Source organism: Lagenorhynchus albirostris, chromosome 7 (assembly GCF_949774975.1).
Source record: "Lagenorhynchus albirostris chromosome 7, mLagAlb1.1, whole genome shotgun sequence".
Lineage (NCBI taxonomy): Eukaryota > Metazoa > Chordata > Mammalia > Artiodactyla > Delphinidae > Lagenorhynchus > Lagenorhynchus albirostris.
The window spans coordinates 17,605,178-17,631,533 of NC_083101.1; the positions used below are offsets into that span (position 1 = coordinate 17,605,178).

Sequence of the window (26,356 nt, forward strand, 5' to 3'; positions counted from 1 at the left end):
CGGAGCCTGTGCTCCGCAACGGGAGAGGCCACAGCAGTGAGAGGCCTGTGTACCACAAAAAAAAAAAAAAAAAAAAAAAAATGAGCAAACTGAGGCCAGAAAACATAAGGGCAATGCTTGTCTTGAACCCAGGTGTCCTGAATTCCAATCTAGGACCCTCTCTCTTCCACACATGTAGTATCCTTCTTTTATTTTTTATCATCATTCTTTTATTTTGTATCATGGGTCTTGGGATAAGTGGATGAGAAATGATGTCATCATCATTATTGTTGTTAATTTGAAAAGTTATCTTTGTTTTCCTGTATTCTCCAGCTTCTTCCTGAACCCTGCCTTCATAAGTCTTCCCCCACCAGCCCAGATACTCTTAGAGACCATAAAAGTTGTCCAGGGATGGCAAACTGTTTGGAGCACAGGAAAAAGAATAACTGGACTCCTGCCACCAGCCACGATCATGAAAGCTTTTAGTCTTGAGGGAGCAAACAGTGAGAATGTTTCATAAAACAATCATTAGCCTTTCTACTCACTGAGAAAATAGCACCCGGATAGAGTTATATATGTTTCTTGGGAAGTGGGCTAGTTAATCAGAATTCCAGTCCAGAGGAAAGAGCAGACTTGGCTGTGATACAGACTTGGGTTCAAATCACATCCCTTTCACTGGGAAGTTGGGTGACTTTGGGCAAATTGCCGAATGTATCTGAGCCTTTGTTATCTTGTCTGTCCGTAAACTAGGAAGGGCCCTTGTGCCTTATAATGTTGTTGGCTGAGCCCAGTTTGAATAGCTGGGTACCAGCCAGACACAGTGATGTGACCTCACTTGCCAGGGCCAGTACCAATTGGATAGAGAGGAGCTTGGTGAGCTAGGGACCTGGGATCCTCTTCTGGCTTCCACTGAGTGAAGAACTTTTTTTCAACATCGTTGAAAGGAAAGGTGATTTCAGGAGCCCACTGTCCTGGGGATGGTATAGACCTAGGTTGTAACATGATCCTCTGTCTCAACGTGGCTCTACTTACAGTGCGTTCTTAGCTAAACCCCTTATGCTTTCTACAAACTCAGAGACTTTAACCTGATTCTCTCTGGGGCTCTTTCCTTCCCTGCAACGGTCTGTAAATCAAAGCTGTGCTTGCGTCCCTAGAGGAAACAACCCAAAGATCAGCCTATGCAACAGCCACTGGGACTTGTACCCTTCCCCACCCTCCCTTGGAGAGTTGTTCTTTTGTACACAGTAAACCTTAGGGAGAAGATGGGGTCCTCCACAGGGTGGAATTTCAGGCGGGAGTGTTGTAACCAACCTCCATGATTCTGTTGTTGCCTCGTTTAGATAATGAGGCATCTCAATTAAAAACTTATTTGTTTCAATTATAAAATTATCATATGCACATATTAAGAATGTTTAGAATACAGAGGGAGGAAAATGAAGAAAAATATCACCCATAGTTATACCACCTCCAATAATCACCATTAACATTTCAATATTGCCTTTTAGTAGCTTTTCTACATGATAGAAATTTTAGCATAATAGAAAGTTTTGCATAACAGAAAATTTTGCATAATATAATTTAGCAATTTTATTATGAAATATAATAGAAATGTGGAAAAATGGGTAGAACATTCCATGCCGTTTCATCAGTAGTAATTAAGTAATACCCATCTACCCATCACCCAGGTCAAGAATTCGAATATCGCCTGCATTCCACAAGCCCTCCCCTAACACACCCACTGTTTCTCTATTTCCCGTTTTAGCTCCTCTTCCCCTCTAGACCTTCATGCTAATCAGGCCCTTTATATTTTCTTTATCGTTTTCACACCTATGTATACATAGAACAATTTATTTTATTCTTTTGCTTGTTGGTGGTGGATGACCTAGCATCCAACACACCTCATTAAGCTAGGTAATACTGATCTTCTTCTTTGGTTGAGGCCAGAATTGGCTATCAGCTGGTCCACAGTTTTATTCAAACTTGAGCTGCATTTACAATGTAACCTCCAAGTACCTACTATATGTGGGACACTCCGTTAGGCTCCAAAGTTACAGCAATGAACTGTGTCTTGGCAGCAAAAAGCTCACCATCTGTTTACCTGGCTAAAAATCGATGCTCTGGTCCTACCCTCATGAATCACACGTGGATGCTTCCTTACGGCCCAAACACGCAATATACGTTCTCCTAATGATTCCCTCTGCTTAGACTCTGGCCTAGGCTGTTGCTTCCTGTCCTTTGAATCTTTGGCACCCGTATGAACATATTAGTTTTCTTTTTTCCAGCTGGTCCAAAACCTTGCAGGCTTTTCCTAGGGCATACTTTAAAATGTTACATCCTGGGTTCATCCTGGGTGAGAGGGAAAGATTTTAGGCAGGGGATGGGGTTAGAGAGAGAAAAAGAACAAATGTCTCTGAAGCTGCTTGTAAGTGTAACTTTAGATCTTGGAATCCTCACAGCGCCCCAGCCAAATGCTAGCACCATCCCCATGCTGAGAGTGTGGAAGCCAGCTCAGGAAAAGAGGTGGCGTACCCAGTGTCCCTCAGATGGGCATGGGTGGCATTGGGATCAGAACCTGAATCTGAGGGGCTCTGGTAACCTTGATGGAAAAGTTGAGAGCACTGGTGGGCGGATGGGCTTCCTGGAGCACACATCCGTGTTGCTGTAGTTGATGACATTGGACAACGAAATGTCAGTGTTCTCACCTGCACAGCTCTGCACTGCAACGTGGGATGAGGGGATAGTTCAGTGGGATTGGACTGGTGTGTGCTTAGCCCAGGGTCTGGGTGATATTTAGTACTCAGTAAATAGTAGCTAGAGGACAGAGTCAGACAGACCATTGGGGAGGTTGTGAAGTTAAAGTCGTGAAGGATGCTGCCGTGGGGCTTAGTGCCCTGCTGTGGGTGGCAGGGATGTGAGAGCATCAGAGCTGACGCTTAGTTCTCAGCGCTTGTAAATTCCCATCCACCCACCTCCATTCCCGAAACGTTGGATTGGGGAACCTCAGGGTCCAACATATATGACATCTGTCTCCATTCTGGGGTGGATTTTTTTCCTCCTTTCTCTTTTTGCTCTCCGCGACACACACAAAAAAAATAAAATATGCAAACTGCCCAAAATTACACTCAACATACGCTGAAAAAATATATACCCACAGAAGCATATGTTCAATGGCTGCTACTCCCTGCGTTTCAAAGCCAACTAGCTTATAAAATCATTCTTCACGCAGAGTCCGGGTGATCAATGAGGAGGTGCAGTGTGAGGACGCAGCCTTTAGCTGCAGATTGAGTTTTTAGTTACAAAGGATGGGGAAAGGAAACCAGCCAGTGAAACCCAGCAGGTACTGAAGAGTCCGCATGTCCAGCCTGTCCTATCGAGGACCTGGCTGTGGCCCTGGGATGTCTTGCTCTTGACAAGAGGCATGGGGGTGGATAAGAGGGGATTCTTTGGAGTCAAGCCGTGTGGGTTTAAATCCTGACTCTGCCACTTACTGTGTAGTATTGGGACAGGTTGCCTTAAACCTCTTTGTTTTAGTCTCCCAGTATCGAAAAAGGGGTTATGTAATAGTACCTACCTTTCATGGTCATTGTATGAAGAAGTACAACCAAAGGGTTAAAGAAACAGACCCTGGTGCTAGATTTTCTGTCTCTGCCACCCACTTACTGGCGATGTGACCTTGGACAAGTTAACGAACCTCACTGTGCCTCATTTTCCCTATCTAAGTGTGCATGATAATAGCTTCCACCACCGAGGAAGAGATGAGTTAATGCATGTTCACGGCTTAAAATGGGACCTGGCTCCATCCTAAGTGCTCAGATCATGTCCAAGGCCATTTTCCTCAAGTGCCCCCTTGTACACAGGTCTGAAGCAGGCATACCTTGTCAAAATGCCCTTTTGCTCTGTGCCACTCACAGAGGAAAGAGGACAGGAGGCTTCTGAAAACTAAAAGAAATCCAAACATCTATCGTGTAAACCTGGAAAAAGCCATCTCTCTTCTCCAAGCCTGTTTCCCATTTGTGAGTGGTGAAAATAATAGTACATCCTTTTCTGAGTGGTGGTGGAGATTGGATAAGATACTATACCCTAGCAATGTGTCTGGCATGTGGGGAGAGCATCACCAATGTCCATTTCCCTCCCTGTGCCCTGAAACCACAAAGTGCCTAGACCCAGGTGTCAGTGATTACAGCCCCGACCTTGACAAGAGGGGCTTCTTCACAGGGGGGAGGGGGGGCGTCTCGCTGTCAGCCCAGCAGGCGCAGCGTTGGGATGGTACAGACCTGATCTCAGCGTATGAGCCTCCGCTCCACCCCACACCCGCTCACCGTGTGACCTTGGCAAGTCCTCAGACATCTCACACCTCAGGGTCCTCTCCTTCCAACTGGGATCTGAGTCTCTATCTTGCAGTCCCATGAAGTTAAAACAATATAATGAATGGAAAAGTACTTTAGAAACCTTAACGCACATGTGAAAGGCAGCATAGCGTGACTTGATATCTCAGCTCTGCCACTTACTTGCCCTGTGGCCTTGGGACAAGTGACAAAAGTTGTCTGTGCCTCGGTTTCCTTCTCTGAAGGAATAAGGAGAGTCGTGTACCTGCACCATCAGGCTGGGGTTAAGAGTAAGAATTAATATTCATAACACATTGAGAACAGTGCCTGGCACACGGTAAGCACTACTAAGTGTTAGCTATTATTATTATTAATGAGCTATACAAAGGCTATTTATTATCATCACTAGATAGTCACTGAATAGACATTTGTCAGGACTCCTGGCAGATTTTCTTGGGAGAGTGTTCCCTGGACTCCCTTCTGTGAGCTCTCGGTACTTCTCTGTACCATATAGAAAACCTCAAGGACTGTAAGAATGTGTGCACTTATTTCTCTCCCCATGCCCCCCACCCCGCCCTTTGGAATAGATGCTCCTTGAGAGCTGGGGCTAAGGTTTTGTAGATGTGATGGCCTGGAGGACAGCAGGCTTTGAATAAGCATTTGCTGGACTGAACACCCAGTCCACGCAGGGCCCTGGGGGGCTCCAGAGTTGCAGAAGTCTTGATGACTCCCGCCGGAAGGATGCCCAGGCTGTGGGAGTGAGCTGCAAGCTGTGTTCTCAAGCTCCCTCTGGAATAACCTTCTCCATAGTTCCCCAGCTCAGGTGCCACTGACTATCAGAACCTATCACCTGACCTCCCTGGGAATCCCTGTCAGCCACTTGCAGAGAACCATAGGATGTCCAAGCTGGAAGGGCCCTTGGAGACCAGCGGCCAGCTTTCTCACTGCATAGATGGGAGGACTGAGGGCCAGAGAAGGCAAGTGCCCAAAGCAGGGACCGTAACCTGTGTCTTCTAACTCCCTGGGCTCCTCTGATGGGAAAGGCAGGCGACCATAAATTCATACAGCCAGCCTTGATCAGCACGTTGTGAGCAAACCCAGCCATGCATTCCGCCACTCCCGGCATTCCGCGTTTCATTGCGCTTTGCTCTATCACGCTTCGCAGATGCTGCAGTTTTTATGAACTGAAGTGTCGTGGCCCCGCTACATTGTCAGATGATGGTTAGCATGTTTTAGCAATGAAGTATTTTTAAATTAAAGTATGTACATTGTTCTTTAGACATAATGCCATGGCACACTTAATAGACTACAGTATAGTGTAAGCATAACTTTTATATGCGCTGGAAAACCAAAAAGTTCATCTGGCTCATGTTAGCGGGACATTCACTTTACTGCATTGTTCTGGAACCGAAGCCGCAATGTCTCTGGGGTCTGCTTGTATTGCTATTTCAGAACTGTTCTTTTTTTTTTTAATTTTGTTGAAGTGTAGCTGATTTACAATGTGTTAATTTCTGCTGTACAGCAAAGTGACTCAGTTATACATCTATATATATATATTCCTTTTCACATTGTTTTCCATTCTGGTTTATCACAGGATATTGAATATAGTTCCCTGTATTTCAGTACTATTCTTGAGCAGAAACCGAGCATAAGCCTCTCAGGGTTTACCCACTTCCTCTGTTGGTCCGGATGCTTCTTTGTGTCTCCATAGGACAGGGGTGGTGTGGTGAGTGGAGAGAGCGTGAGGTTAGAGTCAGACACACCTGTGTTTGCACCCCAGCTCTACTCCTGGAAAGCTGAGTGACCTGGGAAAAACACTTGTGGTCCTAAAACCTGTTTCCTCTTCTGCAAAATTAGGCTAATGATAGCAGGCTCATAGGGTTGTGGGCTTCAGCAAAGTAGACTAGTGAAGATACCTCGTGTAGTGCCTGGCCTGCAGTAGGTGCTCAGAGCCTTTGAATTTCCTTTCTCGTGTCTTCAGTAGGAGTGTGTTGAACCTGCACAGATGGCTGGCATGTGGGGAGAATGGCCTGCTGGCATTTCACTGGAACTCAAGCTAAAATGAAACAACATAACCAGACATTTTATTACATTCCAAAAATATTTACCAAGCGTTGAATATTGAGTGAGCATAGTCCTAATACCTAAACTTTTATAACAATGGACATTTTACCCTGTACCAGGCACTATGTAACGGACATTAAATGTCTAACTTTTTATTTCCCCCACAGGCATTCTATTGAGTAGATATAATTAGGCTCATTTCACACTGAGAATATTGAGAGTCCAAGTGTTAATGAAGTGACTAATATTACACAGCTAGTTAAATGGCAACACCAGGTGGGGTTCCTGCCTGACCCCAGAGTGCACACGGGGTGTCTTCCTCCCCAGTGCTGGGCACTGGGGCGGTGCTGACAGGCGGAAGCTGTGTGTGTTACATTCTCTGCCCTGAAATAGCACGTAGGCTCAGAGGGAGACAGTCTGTGAACCAGCAACCATCCCACCTGGCAGAACAAAGTTTGTACCAGAAGAATAATTAATGTGGGAGAGAAGGAAAAATGATTCTTGCTGACTCCAGGCATCAAAAGGAAGTCAGAACCTCTACACAGGGACGTCTCATGGCACCAGGCATTCCTAGCAACACCCAGGAGGCCGCTCTTTATTATCAGGTCCATTGTAAAATGGGGAAACCAAGATCAGAAAGGTGTGGTGACTTGCCCGAAGTCACACAGCTAGGAAGTAGCAGTGTCTGGACTAGACTTCCTTTCTTTCTGTCTCCTCGGCATCCTTCTGCTTCTTGAGCTCATGAAGGGATCCACAGAGGGGGGCTGTGTGAGCTGTAACTTAGAGGATACATACGGTTCTTTAGAAAGAGGAGGGCAGGCCCGGATGAGGGCAGAGCACGGACAGAGGTACTGAGGTCGGACCCTGCCTACAACAGGCAGCGTTGGGCATTGGCCCAGGTGGTTTCCAGATGTGGGTGGAAGGACAGATGAGGCAGGGCGGTGCTTTGGGCAGCGTGCCTGGGAGCTTTCCTCGGGACTGAGGCAGGCGGGCTCTGCCTTCTCCACTCGGGTCCGAGGCCCTCTGGTGGTGCCGGCAGCTGCAGACAGACACTACGCAGGGCTATTATTGATCCCTGGAATCCCTTTTTGCATGCCAGCACCCTCCCTCGGTGTCAGCTTTGCAGCCCAGCACAGATTGAGCGGCAGCTGAATTGACATGAGTTGATTAAAACTCCCAGTAATTATGGGCTCTCGACCGGCCCGGTTGTCCAAATCAATGTCAGCAGTAATAGACAGGCCCTGTTGACAGATTGAGGCTGAGCGGGAGGGGGCGGGGGACGGGGAGCTTTCCCCACTCACTCCCATTCCTGGCGGTGCTCCAGAGGCCTCCTGGGATAAGGAGCGGCAGGCTCACGCAGCCGCTAATCAACGGGGCGGTTCTTAGGAAAGGACTCAGCGCATGGGATGCTCACTAACCTCGCCAGCAAAATGGGTGTGTCTCAGAGGTGCCTCTGAGTTTTGTTGTGGGGATTTGTAGAAATAGCATATGGGAAATATGCAGCCCATGGGAGGTGCTCGATAAATAGCCATTTCATTTCCTTCCTTGCTTCCTTCCCTTCCTCTTCCCAGGATTCTGTATCTGATCTGTGCACCCAAGACTATCCTGCCAGCATCCTCTCTGAGTCCCCTCGTTAACTCATCATAGGGACCTTCCCATAAGGTGCTCAGAATCCTTGTGTAGCCCAAGCCAGTCTGAACCGCTTGTGACATCACAGGCAGGCTGCCTCCATGTGGATCAGGGGAAAGAGCACCTCATTGACAATTTAGGGAATCTTCAGTGGTGGGCACAGCCTGCCTCTCCCTTGCTGTGTGACCTTAGGCAAGTCACTTGGCCTCTCTGGGCTTTAGTTTCCTCATCTGAAGAGTGAATAGGATGATATTGGTCCTACCTTAGCGTTTATGGGAAAAGCAAAAGCTGCCTGTGGCGGTGTTCTCCCTCCTCTCCACATGTAATGGGTCTCCTTCCATTGCTTTCAGAATGTATTTCCTATCTGGGGGAAAGTAATGAGCTATCCACAACAGGAGTTACCGCTTTTTGAGCACCTGCCATTGTGGCAGGTCTGGGACAGGTACCTGATCTAGTTTGGTTCTCTCACAAGCCCAGAGAGGTAGGAGTGACTCTCTCCAGTGGAGAGATGTGGAAACCAAGGCTCAGGGAAGCCAGGGCACACAGCGAGGAAGTGGTTTGGCCGGATTTCACTCGCAGCTGTGGGGATGCTGTGTAGCTGCCAGCGTGCTCAGCCTTTCATTCACGCCTAAGCTCACAGTTGCCGTTGTCTCATTTAATCTTGACCGTGATCTTATGGGGCAGTGCTACTGTTAGGAAGCAGCGCTCTTCCCAGGAGGTAGTACTATCATTCCGCTTCCATTGGCAATGAGAGAGAAAGCAAATGCTTACGGAGCCCTTGGAGGAGGACAAAGCTTTGCCCGTGGTTAGGCAGGTTCGGAGGCATCCTTGTGATTTCTTAAAGTGCGCTCTCTCAATCAAAGGAAATTGTCCATTTTCTTCTGAAATACTTTAGACCTAGTTCTCCCCTTTTCAAGATCCATAGTGGCTTTGGTACAAACCCAAGCAGCTCAGAGCTAAAAGGCTTCTCCAACTTCCTATTGCCCAATTCCTTCATTTTACAGCAGAGGAAACAGACTCAGAGGGTGGGATGCGCTTGCCTGAAGCCATCCAGCGAGTCAGAGACCGTCGCCAGGCAGAACTGGAACTCAGCGCTCTGGAGAGCCTTTCCCATGCATCTATAGAGGGCTGGCTAGGATCTCGCTTCTTATCTCCAGCATCCCATCTGCCTCCCACTTCCACTTTGAGGACAGGCTCAGAGAAGCCTCGCGATGAGCTCAAGGTGACAGCCAGTACGAGGCTGGGTCTAAGCTGGAGCTCTTTCCATTACCCCATGCTGCCTGTCAGGCCCCAGGTTGTAGAGGAGAGTAGAGGTACCACATTCCTGTCTCCCAGGGCCCAGGGAGGGGCAGGGCTCATCCTCCAGCACCACTGGGAAACCCCCCAGGCTTATTCACTACATGAGTCAATCCGGCCCCAGGAAAAGTTACTCTGTTTTGCAAGTTGGTTGTTTTTCCTTCTGCTTAGAACAGCTGGTCCACCTTCTAGACTTGGGGGGTGGGGTGGTAGAACAGCTCATTACAAATTTTGTGCTGGGAGCAATTTGCATTCCATAATTAATGAACATTAAAATGCATAATTACAAACAGAAACAAATGGCTTGGTGCTGATGAAAAGTCAGGCTGGGAAGGAGCCAGAGGCACAGGGGATGGAGGAGGAGGCTGGAGAGAGCAGGGCAGGGCCAGCCTGTGCCGGAAACAGCTGGGAATCCCCCAGTTGCCTCCCCTCCACCTGCTAAGATCCTTAAGGCTTTAAGCCTTAGGGACCCAGGCCCAGGGTCTTCCTGTGGGTTCTCTTCTGAGATGGGGCAGAATGGGGGCTGTGAAGCTCTGGAGCCCAGCGGACCTGAGTTAGACCCCAAGCTCTCTCACCAACTTACTATAAAGCCTCAGGCAAAGGAGCAACACTCCAGGGATTGGGGTTATTCTCAGCTGGACCTGCCCCCTTTCTCCTACCCACTCCTTGTCCCCCAGAGCCCACCTCCCAAGGCTCCTTGTGTGAGCTCTAAGAAAGTACTTGGAGATAACTGAATCCACTTACTTCAGTAATCTCTTCAAAGTAGCAAGTCAAATCACTTATTCCTCTGCCAACAACCCTCCAGTGCCTTCCAGTTATACTTGAATAAGCTTGAGATGCCTTCTCATGACAGAAGCCCGGGGTCAGTACCTTTTTTTGTATAAAGGACCACATAGTAAAGATTTTAGGCTTTGCAAGTCACACGTGGTCCTTTTGTGTGTGTGTGTGTCTCATATTCTTCTTCAAAAATCAAACAAAACAAACAAACAAAACAACTTTAAAAATGTAAAGAGACATTTTTAGCTCTGGGGCTGTGCAAAAATAGGCTGTGGGGGGGAGTGGAGTTCTTTTCTCTGTTCCACTAAAAACAACTAAAAACTCTGCAGGTTATATATAAAACAAACTGTGAGAAGTGGAGGGAAGAGAAGGCGGCAGACCAGTTAGGGATTCTGAGACACGAGGAAGGACATGGTGGTCATTCCCTGAGTTTTATTTTTGCCTCATAGGTCCCAAACTTGGAGCTCAAGGAGACAGCAGCTCAGAAAGGCTGATAGATAAAGACACAAACAAGTGAACAAAAAGAAAAAAGAAAAAAAAAAAAGCCTGCTTTCTTAAGGCAAAGTATCAGGAAAAGGGCAGCTGACCAAGATAGAAAATTTTAGGTGCTAACCATTCTATTCAGGCCAAACATCACAGAAAATTATAATTTCAAGGATAACAACATGCCTCCTCCCCCACCCATGCTAATAAAGGCCAAGGAGGGAACTAGATGCCATCCTTTGCAGGCTGTACTGAGACCATCTGCCAACCCAGTTCCCCCTCCCTGCTGGGGTGGTGTCAGACAAGGTCAAGTAAGGAGCCAGGACTTTAATCCCCACTGAGAGGTAATGAGCAACCCTCCTACCCCCATCCAAGGTCCATCCAGTGTCCGTGGAGACTAAATAAAGAGCCTGGACTTCACCCCAACCTCCAGTAATAGGGTACTCTTCCCCTCCCTGCTGAGGTATTGCCAGAGGAGGCCTAGTAGAAAGTCAGGACCATTGACCATTGATCAGTAGTGATGAAACCAACCCCCACCCCACCCAGATGGTGTCAGTGCGGAACAGTAACTCAGCACACCTAACCATTCCCATCCAGGAAACTATCAGTGGAGTCCTAATAGGGAGTCAGCTTCCCACCACCCCCCAGCAGTAATGAGGACCCTTCCCTCTTGGGTATCAGTGGAGGCCAAGTGGGGAAACTGGGATTCTGCCTCCCCCTGACAATAACAAGGTGTGTCTCCCCTTTCACCTGCCGGAGCAGTGTCAGAAAAAGCCAGATTTAAAAATATATATTTAAGATTCAGAATTTTAAAAATAATATAACATAATGTCCCAAATATCTAGGTTTCCATTGGGAATCACTTGTCATACCAAGAACCAGGGAGATCTCAAACAGAATGAAAAGAGACAACCAGTAAATGCCGCTACCAAGATAACAGAGATATTAGAATTATCTGACAAATATGTTGGAATAGCCATCATAAAAATGCTTAAGCAAGCAATTATACGCACAAATGGAAAAAAAAATCTCAGCAAAGAAGTAAAAGATATAAAGGAGAAGCAAATGGAAATTATGTAACTGAAAAATACAATAATTGATTTACAAAATGCAGTGGATTGACTCACCAGCAGAATGGAGAGGACAAGGAAATAATCAATGAACTGAAAGATAGTACAGTAGAAATTACCCACTCTGAACATCAAGAGAAAATAGATTGGAAAAGAAAATGAACACAGTCTCATGGGCCTGTGGGACTGTGAAAAAAGATCTAACATTTGTGTCATTGGGGGCCCAGAAGAAGAGAAGAAAGAGAGCAGGACTAAAAAAGTACTCAAAGAAATTATGGCTACAAACTTCTAATTTAGCAAAATGACTCATTCTACAGATTCAAAAAGCTGAGCAAACTCAAGGATAAACACAAAGAAATCCACACCAACACATCATAGTCAAATTTCTGAAAATATCTTTAGTTTTTCAAAAGAAAAAATCTTATTAACAAGGAGAGAGAAATGACATCTATAGGGGAAACACAATTCGAATGATGGTGGAATTCTCATAAGAAATCATGGAGGCCAGAAGGAAGTGGCACAACATTTTTCAAGTGCTAAATGAAAAAGAGCTGTCAATGCAGAATCCTATGTCCAATAAAATATCCTTTAGCAATGAAGGAGAAATGAAGACATTCTCAGATGAAGGAAAACTAAGAAAATGTTGTCACCTGCAGACTTAGTCTAAATAAATGGCTAATGAAAGTTACCAAACAAAAAGGAAGTCATAAAAGAAGGGATCTTGGAACACTGGGAAGGAAGAAAACACAGTTAGCAAAACTATAGGTAAATGCATTAGACCTTCCTTCTCCTCTTGAGTTATCTTCATTGTGTTTGATGGTTAAAGCCAAAATGATAGCAGTGTCTGATGTGATTCTGAATACAGTCCACCCAACATCCCCAGGTTTCATATCCACGGATTACACCAACCTCTGATGTAAATTTCCCAGCTGGTTGAATTTGTGGATGGGAAACCTGCAGTTGTGGAGGGCTGAGTGTATTTATTGCACCAGGCCGTATGAGGGACTTGAGCATCGGTGGAGGTTGGTATCTGTGTGGACTCCTGGAACCAATCTGCTATGGATACCAAGGGACAACTGTATATTCAGAGGAATATTTAAGAAAATTATGTTATAAGTGGGAGAGGATAAAGGGACATAAAGAGAAATAAGCTTTCTTTTTTAAATAATTTATTTGTTTTTATTTTTGGCTGCCTTGGGTCTTCGTTGCTGCATGCAAGCTTTCTCTAGTTGCGGTGAGCAGGGGCTACTCTTCATTGCAGCGCACGGGTTTCTCATTGCGGTGGCTTCTCTTGTTGCGGAGCATGGGCTCTAGGTGCGTGGGCTTCAGCAGTTGTGGCATGCAGGCTCAGTAGTTGTGGCTCACGGGCTCTAGAGTGCAGGCTCGGTAGTTGTGGCACATGGACTCAGTTGCTCTGCGGCATGTGGGATCTTCCCAGACCAGGGCTTGAACCCGTGTCCCCTTCATTGGCAGGCAGATTCTTAACCACTGCGCCACCAGGGAAGTCCCAAGAGAAGTAAGTTTTCTACACATCACTTAAACTGGTAAAATAATGGCACCAGTACACTATGGTAAGTTATGCATACTAGAACGACCACTGAAAACTTTACAAAGAGATGTACCCCAAAATATTATAGATAAATTAAAGAGAATTTCTAAAAAATGTTCAAGTAACCCACAGGAAGGTAAGGCAAGGAAAGCAGAGAAATGAAAAGCAGAGATGAGAAAACAGAAAGTAAACCAGTGGACTTAAGTTCTAAGCTATCAATAATCACATTAAATGTAAGTGATCTAAATACACAAATTAAAGACAGAAATTGGCAGAGTGGGTTAAAAATCATGACCCAAATATATGCTCTCTACAAGACATTCACTTCACATATAATGATTTAGGCAGGTTGAAAGTAAACAGATCAGAGAAGACATACACATAGCAAACAAAAGCTGGAGCAGCTGTGTTAATATCATATAAAGTAGGCCTTAGAGCAAAGAAGGTTATCAGAGAAGGACACTGTATAATAATGAAAGGGCTGTCCACCAGGAAGACATAGAAATCATAGATATTTATGCATCAGACAACAGAGCTGCAAAATGTATGAAGCAAAAACTAATTGAACTGAAAGGAAAAGTAGACTAATCCACAGTTATAGTTGGATCCTTCCACACCCCTCCCCCCACAACTGATACAACACTTAGACAGAAAGTAGCAATGTTATAGATTAGGTTAGTAACACCTCCAACCAAAAGGATCTAGTTGACATTTATAGAACACTGCGCAGCAACGACAGAATGCTCATTCTTTTTAAGTACCTACGGGACATGTACTGAAATGGACCATATTCTGGGCCTTGGTAAAAGGATCAACAAATTTAAAGAATTTAAATCATACAGAGTGTGTTCTCCAGCCACCACAGAATCAAACTAGAAAGCAATAACAGATAACAGAAAAATCTCTAAATACTTGGAAACTACACAACACATTTCTAAATAATGCATGGGTTGAGAGGAAGTCTCAAGGGCAATTAAAAATACATTGAACTGAATGAAATAAAAATAGAGTATATCAAAATGTATGGGACACAGCTAGCACAGTAATTCATCTTTTCCTTAAAGTAAAAGTCTTTATATTTAATGAGGAGGAAATTTATAGCCATAAATGCATACATTAGATAAAAAGTTTCAAATTAATAATCTAAGTTCCCCACCTCGAGAACCTACAAAAAGGAGAACAAAAGAAGCTCAAAGCAAACAGAAGAAAGGAAATCAATGCAATTGAAAACAGAAAAATAGATAAAGTCAATGAAACCAAAAAAAAAAAAAGAAGAAGATTCTTTGAAAATGTCAAGAAAATTGAAAAAAGATAAACAAAATAGCAAGACTTTTAAAGAAAAGAAGAGGGAAGACACAAGTTACCAATATCAGGAATGAGACGGATAATATCACTACAGACCCTGCAGATGTCAAAAGGATTAATAAAGGAATGTTACAAATAGCTATACACACATATATTTGACAACCTAGATGAAATGGATCAATTCCTTGAACAATGCAAAATATCACGTTACCCAATATGAAATAGATATTTGAATAGCCCTACAACTACTAAGAAAATTGAAATTGTAACTTAAAAACTCCCCCAAAAGAAATCTCTAAGCTTGAGCAGTTTCACTGGAGATGTAAACCTCAGTGTAAGTCTCACGCTTCATACAAAAATTAACTTGAAGTGTATCACAGAATTAACTGTAAAACATAAAGCTATAACACTTCTAGAACACACACATACACACACACGAGAAAATATTTGAGATTTGAGCTTGGCAAAGACTTCTTAGATTCCAAGATATAGATTTTATGATACATAAAAGAGAAAATAACTTGGATTTCATCAAAATTAGAAACATTTGCTCTGTGAAAGCTCAGTTGAAAAAGATGAGAAGACAAATTACAGAGTGGGAGAGAAAATATTTGCAAACTGCATATTTGACAAAAGTCTAGTGTCTAGACTATATAAGGAGCTTCCAAACCTTAACAATTAAAAACAAACAATCCAATTAGAAAATGAAAAAAAGACACTGAGAGACATCTCACTGAAAAGGATATAAAGGTGGAAAATAAACACAAAAGATGTTCAGCATCGTTAACGATTAGAGACATACAAATTAAAACCACAGTGGATGGGCTTCCCTGATGGCACAGTGGTTAAGAATCCGCCTGCCAATGCAGGGGACACCGGTTCGAGCCCTGGTCCGGGAAGATCCCACATGCCGCAGAGCAACTAAGCCCGTGCACCACACCTGCGCTCTAGAGCCTGCACTGTAGAGCCTGCGTGCCACAACTACTGAAGCCCGCGCACCTAGAGCCTGTGCTCCGCAACAAGAGAAACTGCCGCGGTGAGAAGTCTGCACACCTCAACGAAGAGTAGCCCCCACTTGACGCAACTAAAGAAAGCCCACGCACAGCAACGAAGACCCACCACAGCCAAAAATAAATGAATGAATGAGTGAAAAAACACAGTGGAGGTATTATTACACACCTGTCAGGATGTGTAAATAAAATGAAAAATATTGACGACATCAAATGCTGATGAGGATGTGGAGAAACTGGATCGCTCATGTTTTGCTGGTGGGGATTTAAAATAGTACAACTGCCCTGAAAAAGTGTGGCAGCTTCCTAAAAATATTAAACATGTAACGACCGTACAACCCAGAAATTATACTCCATGGCTTTTTTTTCCCCAGAGACATGAAAATGTATGCCCACACAAAAACTTGCACATTAACGTTTGTAGCAACATATTCATAATAGCCAAGAACTGGAAACAACCCACATGTCCTTCATCAGGCAAACAGTTAAACTATAGTCCATCCATAGCATGGCATAATACTCTGCAATATAAAAGGAACTAAATATTGATACATGAAGACACCTGGATGAATATGAGAATTATGCTAAGTGAAAAAAAACCCTAAAAGGTCACAAACTATATGGTTTTATTTATGTAACATTCTTGAAATGACAACATTATAGAAATGGAGAGCATATTAGTGGTTGCCAAGTATTAAGGAAGGGAGTCAAGTGAGCAGTGGGTATGGCTTTAAAAAGGCAAGAGGAGGAATCTATGTAGTGATGGAAATGTTTTGTATCTTGATTATCAATGTATATATCCTGGTTGTCATATTTTGATATAGTTTTGCAAGATATTACTATTGAGGAAAACTGGTAATAATCTGGATCTCTCTGTATTGTATTATTTCTTACAGTTGCATGTGAATCTATTATAAGCATCTCAAAATTGTAATATATATATAACTAAAAAAAAAAAAGCACAGGCCTCTAACTGGATTTGGCCTAGAGACCATAGTGTGCCAACTTCTGGCTTAAGTGATTTGGTCACTTTCTACGTCTCACCCCTTGCCTTGTGCCAACATTGCTTCCCCCTGTCTCACGGAGCTTCAGCTGCATTGGCTTCCTCTGTTCCATGGACAGGCCAACACTGTTCCTGCCTCAGGACTTTCATACGTGCTGTTCCTTCTTGGATAACTCTTCCCACTTATACTCACCTGGGAGATTCCACTTATTATTCAGGCTTAGTTCAAGTGCTCAATGTATGCCTCCTTTATCCCCGTTCACTTTTTATCATGTTGCACTTTTGTTGTACTTTTTTACTCTATGAAATAATCATTTTACTTCTTGTTAATCATTTGTCTTCTCCCTAGAATTTAAGCCCCATGAGAGCAGGGTTTTGCTTGTCTTCTTTACTACTGCATGTCCAGCACCCAGCATCTTTGCTTAGCACTGAGTAGATGTTCAATATACATTTGTTAAATGGTCCAAAGAAGGACTCATATGGATGAGAAAGAAAAGATAAACGGATAATGCCAGTTAGGTTTTATGGGAGGGAATGGGTTCATTCATTTATCATTTGTTCCACTTACCCATTCATTTATCCTTCATTTATTGAGTGCCTATTGTGTGCCAGGTTCTGAGCCAGATTCTTGGGGGGTTTTTTTGTTGTTGTTGTTGTTTTTTTGCGGTACGCAGACCTCTCACTTGTGGCCTCTCCCATTGCGGAGCACAGGCTCCAGATGCGCAGGCTCAGCGGCCATGGCTCATGGGCCCAGCCGCTCCGTGGCATGTGGGATCTTCCCAGACCGGGGCACAAACCCGCGTCCCCCGCATCGGCAGGCGGACTCTCAACCACTGTGCCACCAGGGAAGCCCCAGAGCCAGATTCTTTAGGTTGTTTTCTCATAGGGTCACCAGAAATGCCTCCCAGAGAGGCATTCTTATTTCCGTCTTACAGATGAGAAGCCTGAGGCTGTCTTTGAGGTGAAGCACTTGCCTAGATGCTCAGTGTCAAAGGCCTGTGTGCAATTCAAGACTAACATCAGTCCTACTGGTCCCGTCTTCAAGGTGTTGCCTCCATTTAAGGAAGAAACGCTGAGGCCCAATTAGGTTCAAGGTCACCAGGCGGGTGAGTGGTGTACCTGAGAAGAGTTCTGATCTTCCTCTCTCTAGTACACCAGAATCTCCGTTTTGCCCCAGTGACATTCGTCTCTTTCCTCTAAGAAGACATCCCCGACCCAAGCCTGCCTACTCCAATATTCTCCAATCACATTTGCAGAATTTCCATTTTCCCATTCAAGTTATACTGTGCTTCTTCATGTTTGCTTTGTAACTAGTGCTCTGTCTGACAGATATATGTATTTCTCATTTCTCAAACTAGATCCTAAGCTTCTTAATCATACCCAGAATGACAGCTACCATTTGCCAAACACTGTGTGAAGCACTTGTTACATTTATCTCACTATATTAGTTATCTTTTGCTGTGTAACAGATTATCCCCAAATTGGGCATCTTAAAACAAAAAGCGTTTATTATCTCACACCATTTTTTTTTTTTTTTTTTTTTGCGGTACGTGGGCCTCTCACTGTTGTGGCCTCTCCCGTTGCAGAGCACAGGCTCCGGACGCGCAGGCTCAGCAGCCATGGCTCACGGGCCCAGTCGCTCCGCGGCATGTGGGATCTTCCTGGACCAGAGCACGAACCCGTGTCCCCTGCATCGGCAGGCGGACTCTCAACCACTGCGCCACCAGGGAAGACCCTCACACCATTTTTAAGGATTAGAAATTTAGGAGTGGCTTAGCAAACTGGGTGGTTTAAGAAAATAGAAATGTATTTTCTCAACGTTCTGGAGGCCAGAAATCTGAAATCAAGATTGTCAACAGGGTCTTCCTCCCTCAAAGGGCTCCAGGAGAGAAAGCATCCTTGTCTCTCCAGCTTCTGGTGGCTGCAGCACTTGGTGACTTGTGGCCACATCGCTCCAATCTGCGCTCTATCCCCACGTGGTCCTTTGCATGTGTGTAATCTCTCTGTGCCTCTGTTTTTTTGTTTTTTTTTTTTCCCCCAGCTCCGGCGGGAAGTGGGCTCTGGGCTCTAGCTGTGCCTCTTTTTTATAAGGACATTTGTGACGGCATTTAGAGCTACCTAGATAGATAATCCCCATTAGTCTCCTCATCTCAAGAGCTTCAATATAATTACATCTGCAAAATAACGTTACCATAGAAGGTAACATTCACAGGTTCCGAGGGTTAAGATGGCGACGCATCTTTGGGAGCCATTATTAGCCCTGCCACACCACCCCGTAGGTTTGCCATAAGGATTAACTACGTTAAATTAGATACAGTGTTTAGATTATGCCTGGAATATAGAACATATTGTTTTAAAGAATAAAAGTGGTAGCGAATCAGTGGGGGGTGGAAAGAACTGTGAGTAATACCCCGCCCCAGATATCTCCTGTTACCTGGTGAGAAGGTCAGCCCTTCCTTCCAGCACTCACCCCTACATCTCTGCAGACAGATGACCCAGCCCCAGGTACCAGCACACAGCTCCCAATGGCCCCATGACTAGGTGCCCTTCTGTCTGACAGTGAATGTTCTGAGACAAGCAGGGGCCTCCTCTAAGCTTGTATTAATATGTACAGCACTTCACTCCCGTAGAAAATTGATTTTTCTTTTTAAGCACAAAATGTAGCCAGTTTTATAACCTTTCTGCAGCTTGACAAAGGCCATTTATAACCAACTCTCTCTGTCACCCTTCCTGGCGCCAGTCTCAAATGTCTTGAAGAACTCTCTCATGCATCTGTAATTATGAATTCTTCTTAGGCAAAATTTAATTTCTAAGAGAGATGACCTTTTTTGGTTATTGTGGTTTTTGTAAATTAATTTTGGGGTGTGTGTTTTGTTATTGATGTTGTTCAGGATGACGGCTTGGGGAGGGGACGAGGGAGCTGGTTGGGAGGAGAGGAATGTTGGGAGGGCGTTTTAATCAGCGATGTCCAGTGATAGATGAGGAGGGCCGGGCTCTGGGTGTTAATCTTGGTGGACAGGAAATGCCAGCAGGGTGACTGAAATTAAAACCTAGTACCTCATTTTCTCTCCCAAACGCAGGAGAATTGGAACTTCTTCTCCATCTGCTGGACTGGAGATGAGCTCAGCCTCATCAAATGATGGGAAACTAAATTAAATAACTAGGTGGTTCTACCGAGGGTATAAGAGCCTCCATTTACGGAGCACTTAGCAGGTACACCCTCAGCTGGGCATACCAGAAGAGCATTCGACTGAGGTCACTCAGGTTGGAATTGTTGAGCTTTTAAGGGACCAGAGGGCAACCCGTTTGGTTACCTGGAGGAAAGTGCACATGGCCTGGCAGAGGGTTTGATATCATCTGCAGAGGACCTTGGCTGTCAGCTTTAGGAAGATTCGCTTTGTTGTTGTTTAGAATTCATTTATGTATTTAAGCTGGGGAGTGATGCTACTTAGAAATATCACTCTGGAGACCGTTAGGAGGATGGTATACAGCAGGCCAGACTGCAGGCCAGCAGACTGTGTAGGAGGCCTTTGTGAAGATGCAGGAGTCTCATTTAGGACTTCAGGTACTAGGATGGAGAAGAGGTGACACATTCAAGACAGGAAGGAAGAGAACTCACATTTGATGAGTACCAAATTTCATGCCAAATTCTAAAGTAAGTTATGCAGCCCCTGTGGTCCAGCTTAAGCTTGACAACAAATCCACAGATGCAGGTGCTAGGCTCGTTTAACAGATAAGGAAGTTGACGCTCAGAGAGGGTGAGTAACTTGCCCCAGATCACACAGGGAGAAGGGGAAGATCTGGAACTTAAACTCATATTGGTAAAAGCTCTTTAAAATATATCTGGCTGCCTCCCATGGTGACCCTATTGGACAATAATAATAAACACAATAATGATGATGATCCCAGCAATATTAGTATTCATAGCAGCTCACTTTTGCTGTATGGTTGCCGTATGAGCCACAGAGTTCTAAGTACTTTGCACACACTGTCTCCCTTCATTCTCCTAATTTTACAAGATAGATATCGACAAAAGCTCCATTTTACAGGTGGGCACACTGAGGTTCAGAGAGGTAAAGGAATTTATCCAAGGCCACACAGCTATTAGGGGGTCAAATGAGACTTTGAACCTGTCTCTACAGTCCCGACACCTGCCCCTTTTCAGAAGGTGGGAGGAGAGGGCGTGATGAGACCCTCCACTTCTTCAGCTGTAACCGCCCTGTTGCTGTCTCTCTGAGCAGTGCCCTGAGGAGCTGAGGCCCATGAAGGACGGCTCCGGCTGCTATGACCACTCCAAAGGCATCGACTGCTCCGATGGCTTCAACGGCGGCTGCGAGCAGCTGTGCCTGCAGCAAACACTGCCTTTGCCCTACGACGCCACCTCCAGCACCATCTTCATGTTCTGCGGGTGAGTCTCTGTCCCCGAGGCCCGGCCTCTCCCTTCACAGCAGTGGGAGGGATGCAGGAAAAAGATCAGGAACTACAGCCTGGCCCAGCTGGGACTGACCTTCAATGAAATGGCCTTTCTTCCTCTGCTTTTTCAGCCCAAGAGGAAAAAGGCAACAATATAACCTTTGGTTGGGGGTTGAAAAGAAGAATGGAAGAAGAAAAATAAATAATTGATTAGTGGTTATGACAAGTGGAATCCTTGCTCAGGCTACATCCTAGGGTCAGGATTTTGTTCTGCAAAAGTCTCTTGCCCCTTCTGCATCACCCTGTAGCCACGGTCAGTGTATTTTAGAGACAAAAGCAGGCACCGTGAAGGTGTCCCTGAGAAACCAGCAGGTGTGGTGCTTAAGACCACGGGCTTAGCCTGGGCTTTCAACTTTCTTTCTGCAGGGATTAAGCAGTGCCAAGTTCAGAGGTTACCCCCTCTTTGTCCTAATGCCCCTATCAATAATGATAATTAATTGGGGGAGCTGAGGTGGAAAAGAAACAATGCAGGCAAAGCTCAAAGTTCTCGCTAATGCTAAGAAATCAGCTGAGTTTTAAACTTAGTATGAGACTGAAAGAGGGGGTCACGTTAGGACCAACTTGCTGGGTGACCTGGGACAAGTCACTGTCCCTCTCTGGGCTGCAGTTTGACGACTTGTGAAATGAGATCTTCGGACAACGACGCCTAATAGTTGTTCCAATTTATCTTGTTCTCCTTGTTGAAAAAGTCTGCAGTGGGAGTTACCTCTGCCATGGAGAGCTTCTAGCATAGCATTTGGTCCTCAGCAGTCACTCAAGAAAATGGCAGCCTTTTTTCTTCTCTTCATTCCCTTTCTGATGATGTCTTCATATTAGAAAATTTGCTCATTTTTTGACATTCTGTGACTCAGAAAAATAATTCTTTGCTTGTGCAAGATGGTTGGTCATTGAAGGGTGCTCAGTGCTTTACTAAGATAGAAAAGCAGAATAAAGTGTAAACAAACTTTTCAGTCCTGCGTATTACGAAAGAGGAGGTGGGGGAATGTGTATGGGTTTAATCTCAGTTTAACAGAAAATTACCTTTACCTGCATGGTTCTAGTCCATGGGGTCTGGTTTTCCTTCTGCGGCTAATTTCAGGGTCTCCCTACCCCAGCCCCAGTTACACTGGGTGCTGCAGGCGCCCTTGAGCCGTTGTTAAAGCAACTTGCCGGAGGCCCTAGATATGTATCAGTCAGATAAATAAGACATAAAGTATTGTATGCAGACATGAACTTTAAGGGTCTCTCCTCAGTTTAAGTGACTGCAGGGCAGTGTTGAGTAAATTATGCGTGGTACTTAACATCTCTATGCCTCAGTTTTCTCATCTGTAGAAAAGATGATAACAGCATCTCTCTATAGAGTTGCTATGAGGATTAAATGCATTACATTAATTACATCACAGTTTACATTACTATTTCTAAAGTCCTTTGGAACAGTGCCCTGCACAGAGTTAGCACAAGTGTGTATTTGTTAAATAAAATAGCTAAAGTGAGTGATAGTAATGACAACAGCCCTCCACTTGCTCAGTGACCTGAGGTGCTCAACCTCTTAGTTTCCGGGTCTGTGAGACACGGACAAACTAACCTTCCCTACCCAGAAAGGTCTCTTAAAGTTTTAAGTTAGACTGAATTGGGAGAGGGTGCTATGAGCTGTTGAAGCTCGTCCAAATGCTGATAAACAGGACAAAAAAACGAGACTAAAACCCAGGTCTCCTTAAACCAGCTGCAGCGTCAACATGCTTTGAAAATTGTCTATTAAATGAGAAGTTAGCCACACTTGTTAGAAGCACTGTAAACAAAACCATTAGCAGGTACTTGTGTGAAAGTTGGTCTAGAGAAGTGGCAGGCTACTGAATTAAACAAGGAAAACAAACCCTCCTCCAGGGGACTTCGTCGACTTGCTCAGAGCTCTGTGCCTTTTCTGAGTTTCCTGGGTAGCACAGGTTTAATAAACCTATTTGCAGGCAGGTTAATAATAGCAGCTAACACTTATTAAGCACTTCCTACATGCCATGACTGTGCTAAGTACTTTGATGACATTAGCCCATTGAATTTTCATACCAACTCTACAAGGGAGGTACTAGTATTATTATGATCTCGATTTACTGTCAAGAAAACCAGGCACAGAGGGGCTCAGTGACTTGCTCAAGGTCACACAGCTAAATAAACAGGGGCGTCGAGATTGAAACCCAGTCCACGGGGCTCCAGTATTAGTCAAAACAGATCTGATATCACTCCTGGCCTCTGGCCACTCCCGGCCATGTGGTTTTGAGCAAATCACTAGACATCTCTGAGACTCTTGTTTCATGTAGAATCAGATGTGATTGCAGCAGCATTGTGAGGGTTAATTGAAATCACATGTGCATAGAGTCCAGCACGTGTAAGCACTCACTAAATGGTAGCTATACTTAGTCTGATAGGTATAAAGCCATCTCATTTAATCCTCCAATGACTGAATTGTATGTCCTGTTTCCTGTTCTATCTCCAGCACATTAGAACAGTGCCTGACACGTAGTAGGTGCTCAATTAATAATTGTGAAATTAAGTTCCTCAATTGACACGGCTAAGGAAGTTGTTCGCAGTCTGGCCTTTTCAGCTGTATTTCCAGTTACGTCCCTATTCCTGAATTAGGCATCTTGGCTTCAGCTTCTGGAGTGTTCAGCATTGTTTCCTCTGCTTCTCCTCCTCTCTTCCCCCCACTACCCCCCATTTGTCCGTGGCCCTTTAGCTTGAATGCTCTGTTTCATCTTCAAGTCTTGGTATAGATCTTAACCTTCTTCAGCCAGTCTTCTCTGAGTCTCAAGAGAAGTCCAAAAGTGAGATGTGTAGTTACCGTGGAGCTGGGTATATAATGCCTTGCCCTTTAAAATGGATACCATTTAAATGTTGGCTTAATATTTACCAAATCTTCATATTTATAGGAAAGACTGTTTTTCTTGTCTTATATTAGTTTGTTTTTTTTTTGTTTTTTCTTTTCTACCCATAGGGCCTTCTTACCAGGGAAGGGCCATTGACATTTTGTCTCCAATTCTAATTTATCCCAGTGAAATCTTGACACCTCTTGCAGACTGGACCGCTGGCTGGCTGTTCTGGTTGTCAGCCCTAGTCAGGTCAAGTTCCTCAAAACTGAGTAAAGCATCCTTTCTCTGGAGTCACACAGCCCCCTGCCCCAAGCTTCTCACTGTCGCAGCCTCACTGCTGTGTTGACTTACCTGCTTTCCTGTCTGGTCCCTGTCACACTGCAGACTCCTCATGAGCAGGGACTAGGTCTTAATCACCTGTGTGTCCCCGTTGTCACTGCTTGCCCAAGGACTTTTTCAAAGCCATAACTGTCGAATTAAAGAATTCATCCACCTAAGATTTGCTGCCCCAACTCTGTGCCTGGTCTTTTGTGGGGTGATAAGAATGCAAAGAAGCATTGAGTACAAGTCCTTGCCCACCAGGGGCAAAGTGGACTCTGAGGACAGGTGTTTGAGCCTCACTTGGTCCTGATTGATGTTGATAGACTACAGGTAACAGTAGGATAAGAGAAGCAGGTGGATTTGAGATAGGTTGAAAAGGTCATTGTATACTAAGATGAAACATTTAGAATGAATCTTATAGGTGAGGAAGCATTTCTTCTCTCCAAGACCCACACAAGTTACCTAGCAACCAAGTTTGTTTCATTTGTACAAGTGTTTACAGCATATACCGCGCATTCTTCCAAGAGAAGTTAATATTATCCACATGAATCCAACCTATAAAAAATGGATAATATAAAGATATGACAGGACGGATCAGAGCCATTTGTAAGGAGAGAAAGGGAAAGGGAGAAAATGGTTTCAGGAGCCTGAAATGGGAGAATTACTCAATGTGAGATAAGTTTAGCACTGTTTGTCTTGGCAACCAAAGAAAGCAGAAAAAAACATGGTGGATTATAGAATTGCCCTTGCTTGAGAAAAGGAAGTTTGCAGTTTTGGGGTTTTTGCTTTGCTTTGTTTTGTTTTCCAGAGGATGTACTCCTTTTCCTGACATAATTTGCTAAGAGAGATGTTTCCTGTATATACCTATATAAGAAGTAGTGAACAATGCCATCAACAGTTTTGAGGTTTCAGTCTTTCTCACATCATTTAGAGGAGAAAACTGAGGCCCAGAAGGGTCTCACAGCCAGTGAGGAGGTGAAATTGGGATAGGAGATGTCCCAGGCTACTCTATTCTAATCTATTGAATCTATTGAATATACTTAATATATATTATACTTAAATATACTTGATATATATATATATACTTAAATATACTTGAATATACTTGAATATACTTACATATAATTTACTTTAAAGTGAAGTAAAAATGTATGTAAAAATACGGACTCAAAGAGCACATCCAGCCTCAACAGTCCTTGCTAGGCTATCTGTTTAATGTCATTTTTATGTGATTTTAGGAGGGAGAGGAGATAAATACATGTGTTTAATAGCCATTGTTAACTGGAAGCCTCTTATTTTCATTGCCAAAGCTGAAATTGGCTCTAATAATGGAGAACACTGACCTAGAGAATGCAGACAGAGACTTTAACTTTCACTGTCAGTAACTAGTTGCAGAGGTATGGGGGATATTCACTCACGCACTTGTTTTGTTGTAGTTTCAAATTTTAGGCTAGGCCTGACCTCTGACCTCTCCGACTGCTAATGGAAAGATGGGGCTTTACCGCTCAGAGTGGACGTAGAACGTGCGCTTGCCAGCTTCTTGTCACAAAAGTACAACCTTGCACTCTCAGCTGTTTGAAACATTTGCAAGAGCTCAGGTGCGAGACATACTCACAGACAACTGATGGAAGCACGCAAAGTCCAGCCATTCATTCAGACAGGTGTTTTCCTATGTGGGTCCTGTGAAACATTAGTTCCATGAGATGCTCAAAGACAGAAAAAGGGAAGTTCCAGTGGTCAAGCCCACATGGAAGGTCTGCCCTCTAGAACTGTCTCTTGAAGGTTCACAGGGCACCTGAGGATAATAAAAGCTCGAAGTCCTGCAGTGGTCAAACATATCATATTTTGTTGGTTCTAAAGTGCCCAGATTTTTCCACATTTTAACATTTTTGAAATTAGGATGTATTTTACTATTGATGGTTTGACAGAGTTTAATTAAAAATTGTTTTTTCTTTCTTAGTGTTAGGTGAAATGCTAGTGTTTCTTATAGGTGTTGAGGGTCTTAGAGTAGATAAAATATTTTATATAATTTAGCCCAAGGTTCTCCATGGCATTCCCTTCCCTTCCCTTCCTTTTCCTCTCCTTCCTTCTTTTCTGAATAATACTCTTGAGTATGTTACCTTCAAAATGGCTTTTCTAGAAACTCTAAATTTTTCCCTTGAGTGAAACCTGCAGACAGAGGCCACTCTGACAAGAGTTTTACTAATCTTCACGCTGGTTAATGTTGGGACA

General features: G+C 44.2%; 1 protein-coding gene across 7 annotated transcripts in view; it reads left to right on the forward strand.

Moving 5' to 3' along the window:
• The window catches only part of ASTN2 (astrotactin 2), a 925,730-nt gene that overhangs the window by 577,366 nt on the left and 322,008 nt on the right, over positions 1 to 26,356 (forward strand). For all 7 annotated transcript variants that reach the window (XM_060154506.1, XM_060154516.1, XM_060154507.1 and 4 more), the window contains one exon: positions 20,732 to 20,898. In XM_060154506.1, coding sequence (XP_060010489.1) covers positions 20,732 to 20,898 — 167 coding nt within the window. The remainder of the gene's footprint in view (positions 1 to 20,731; positions 20,899 to 26,356) is intronic.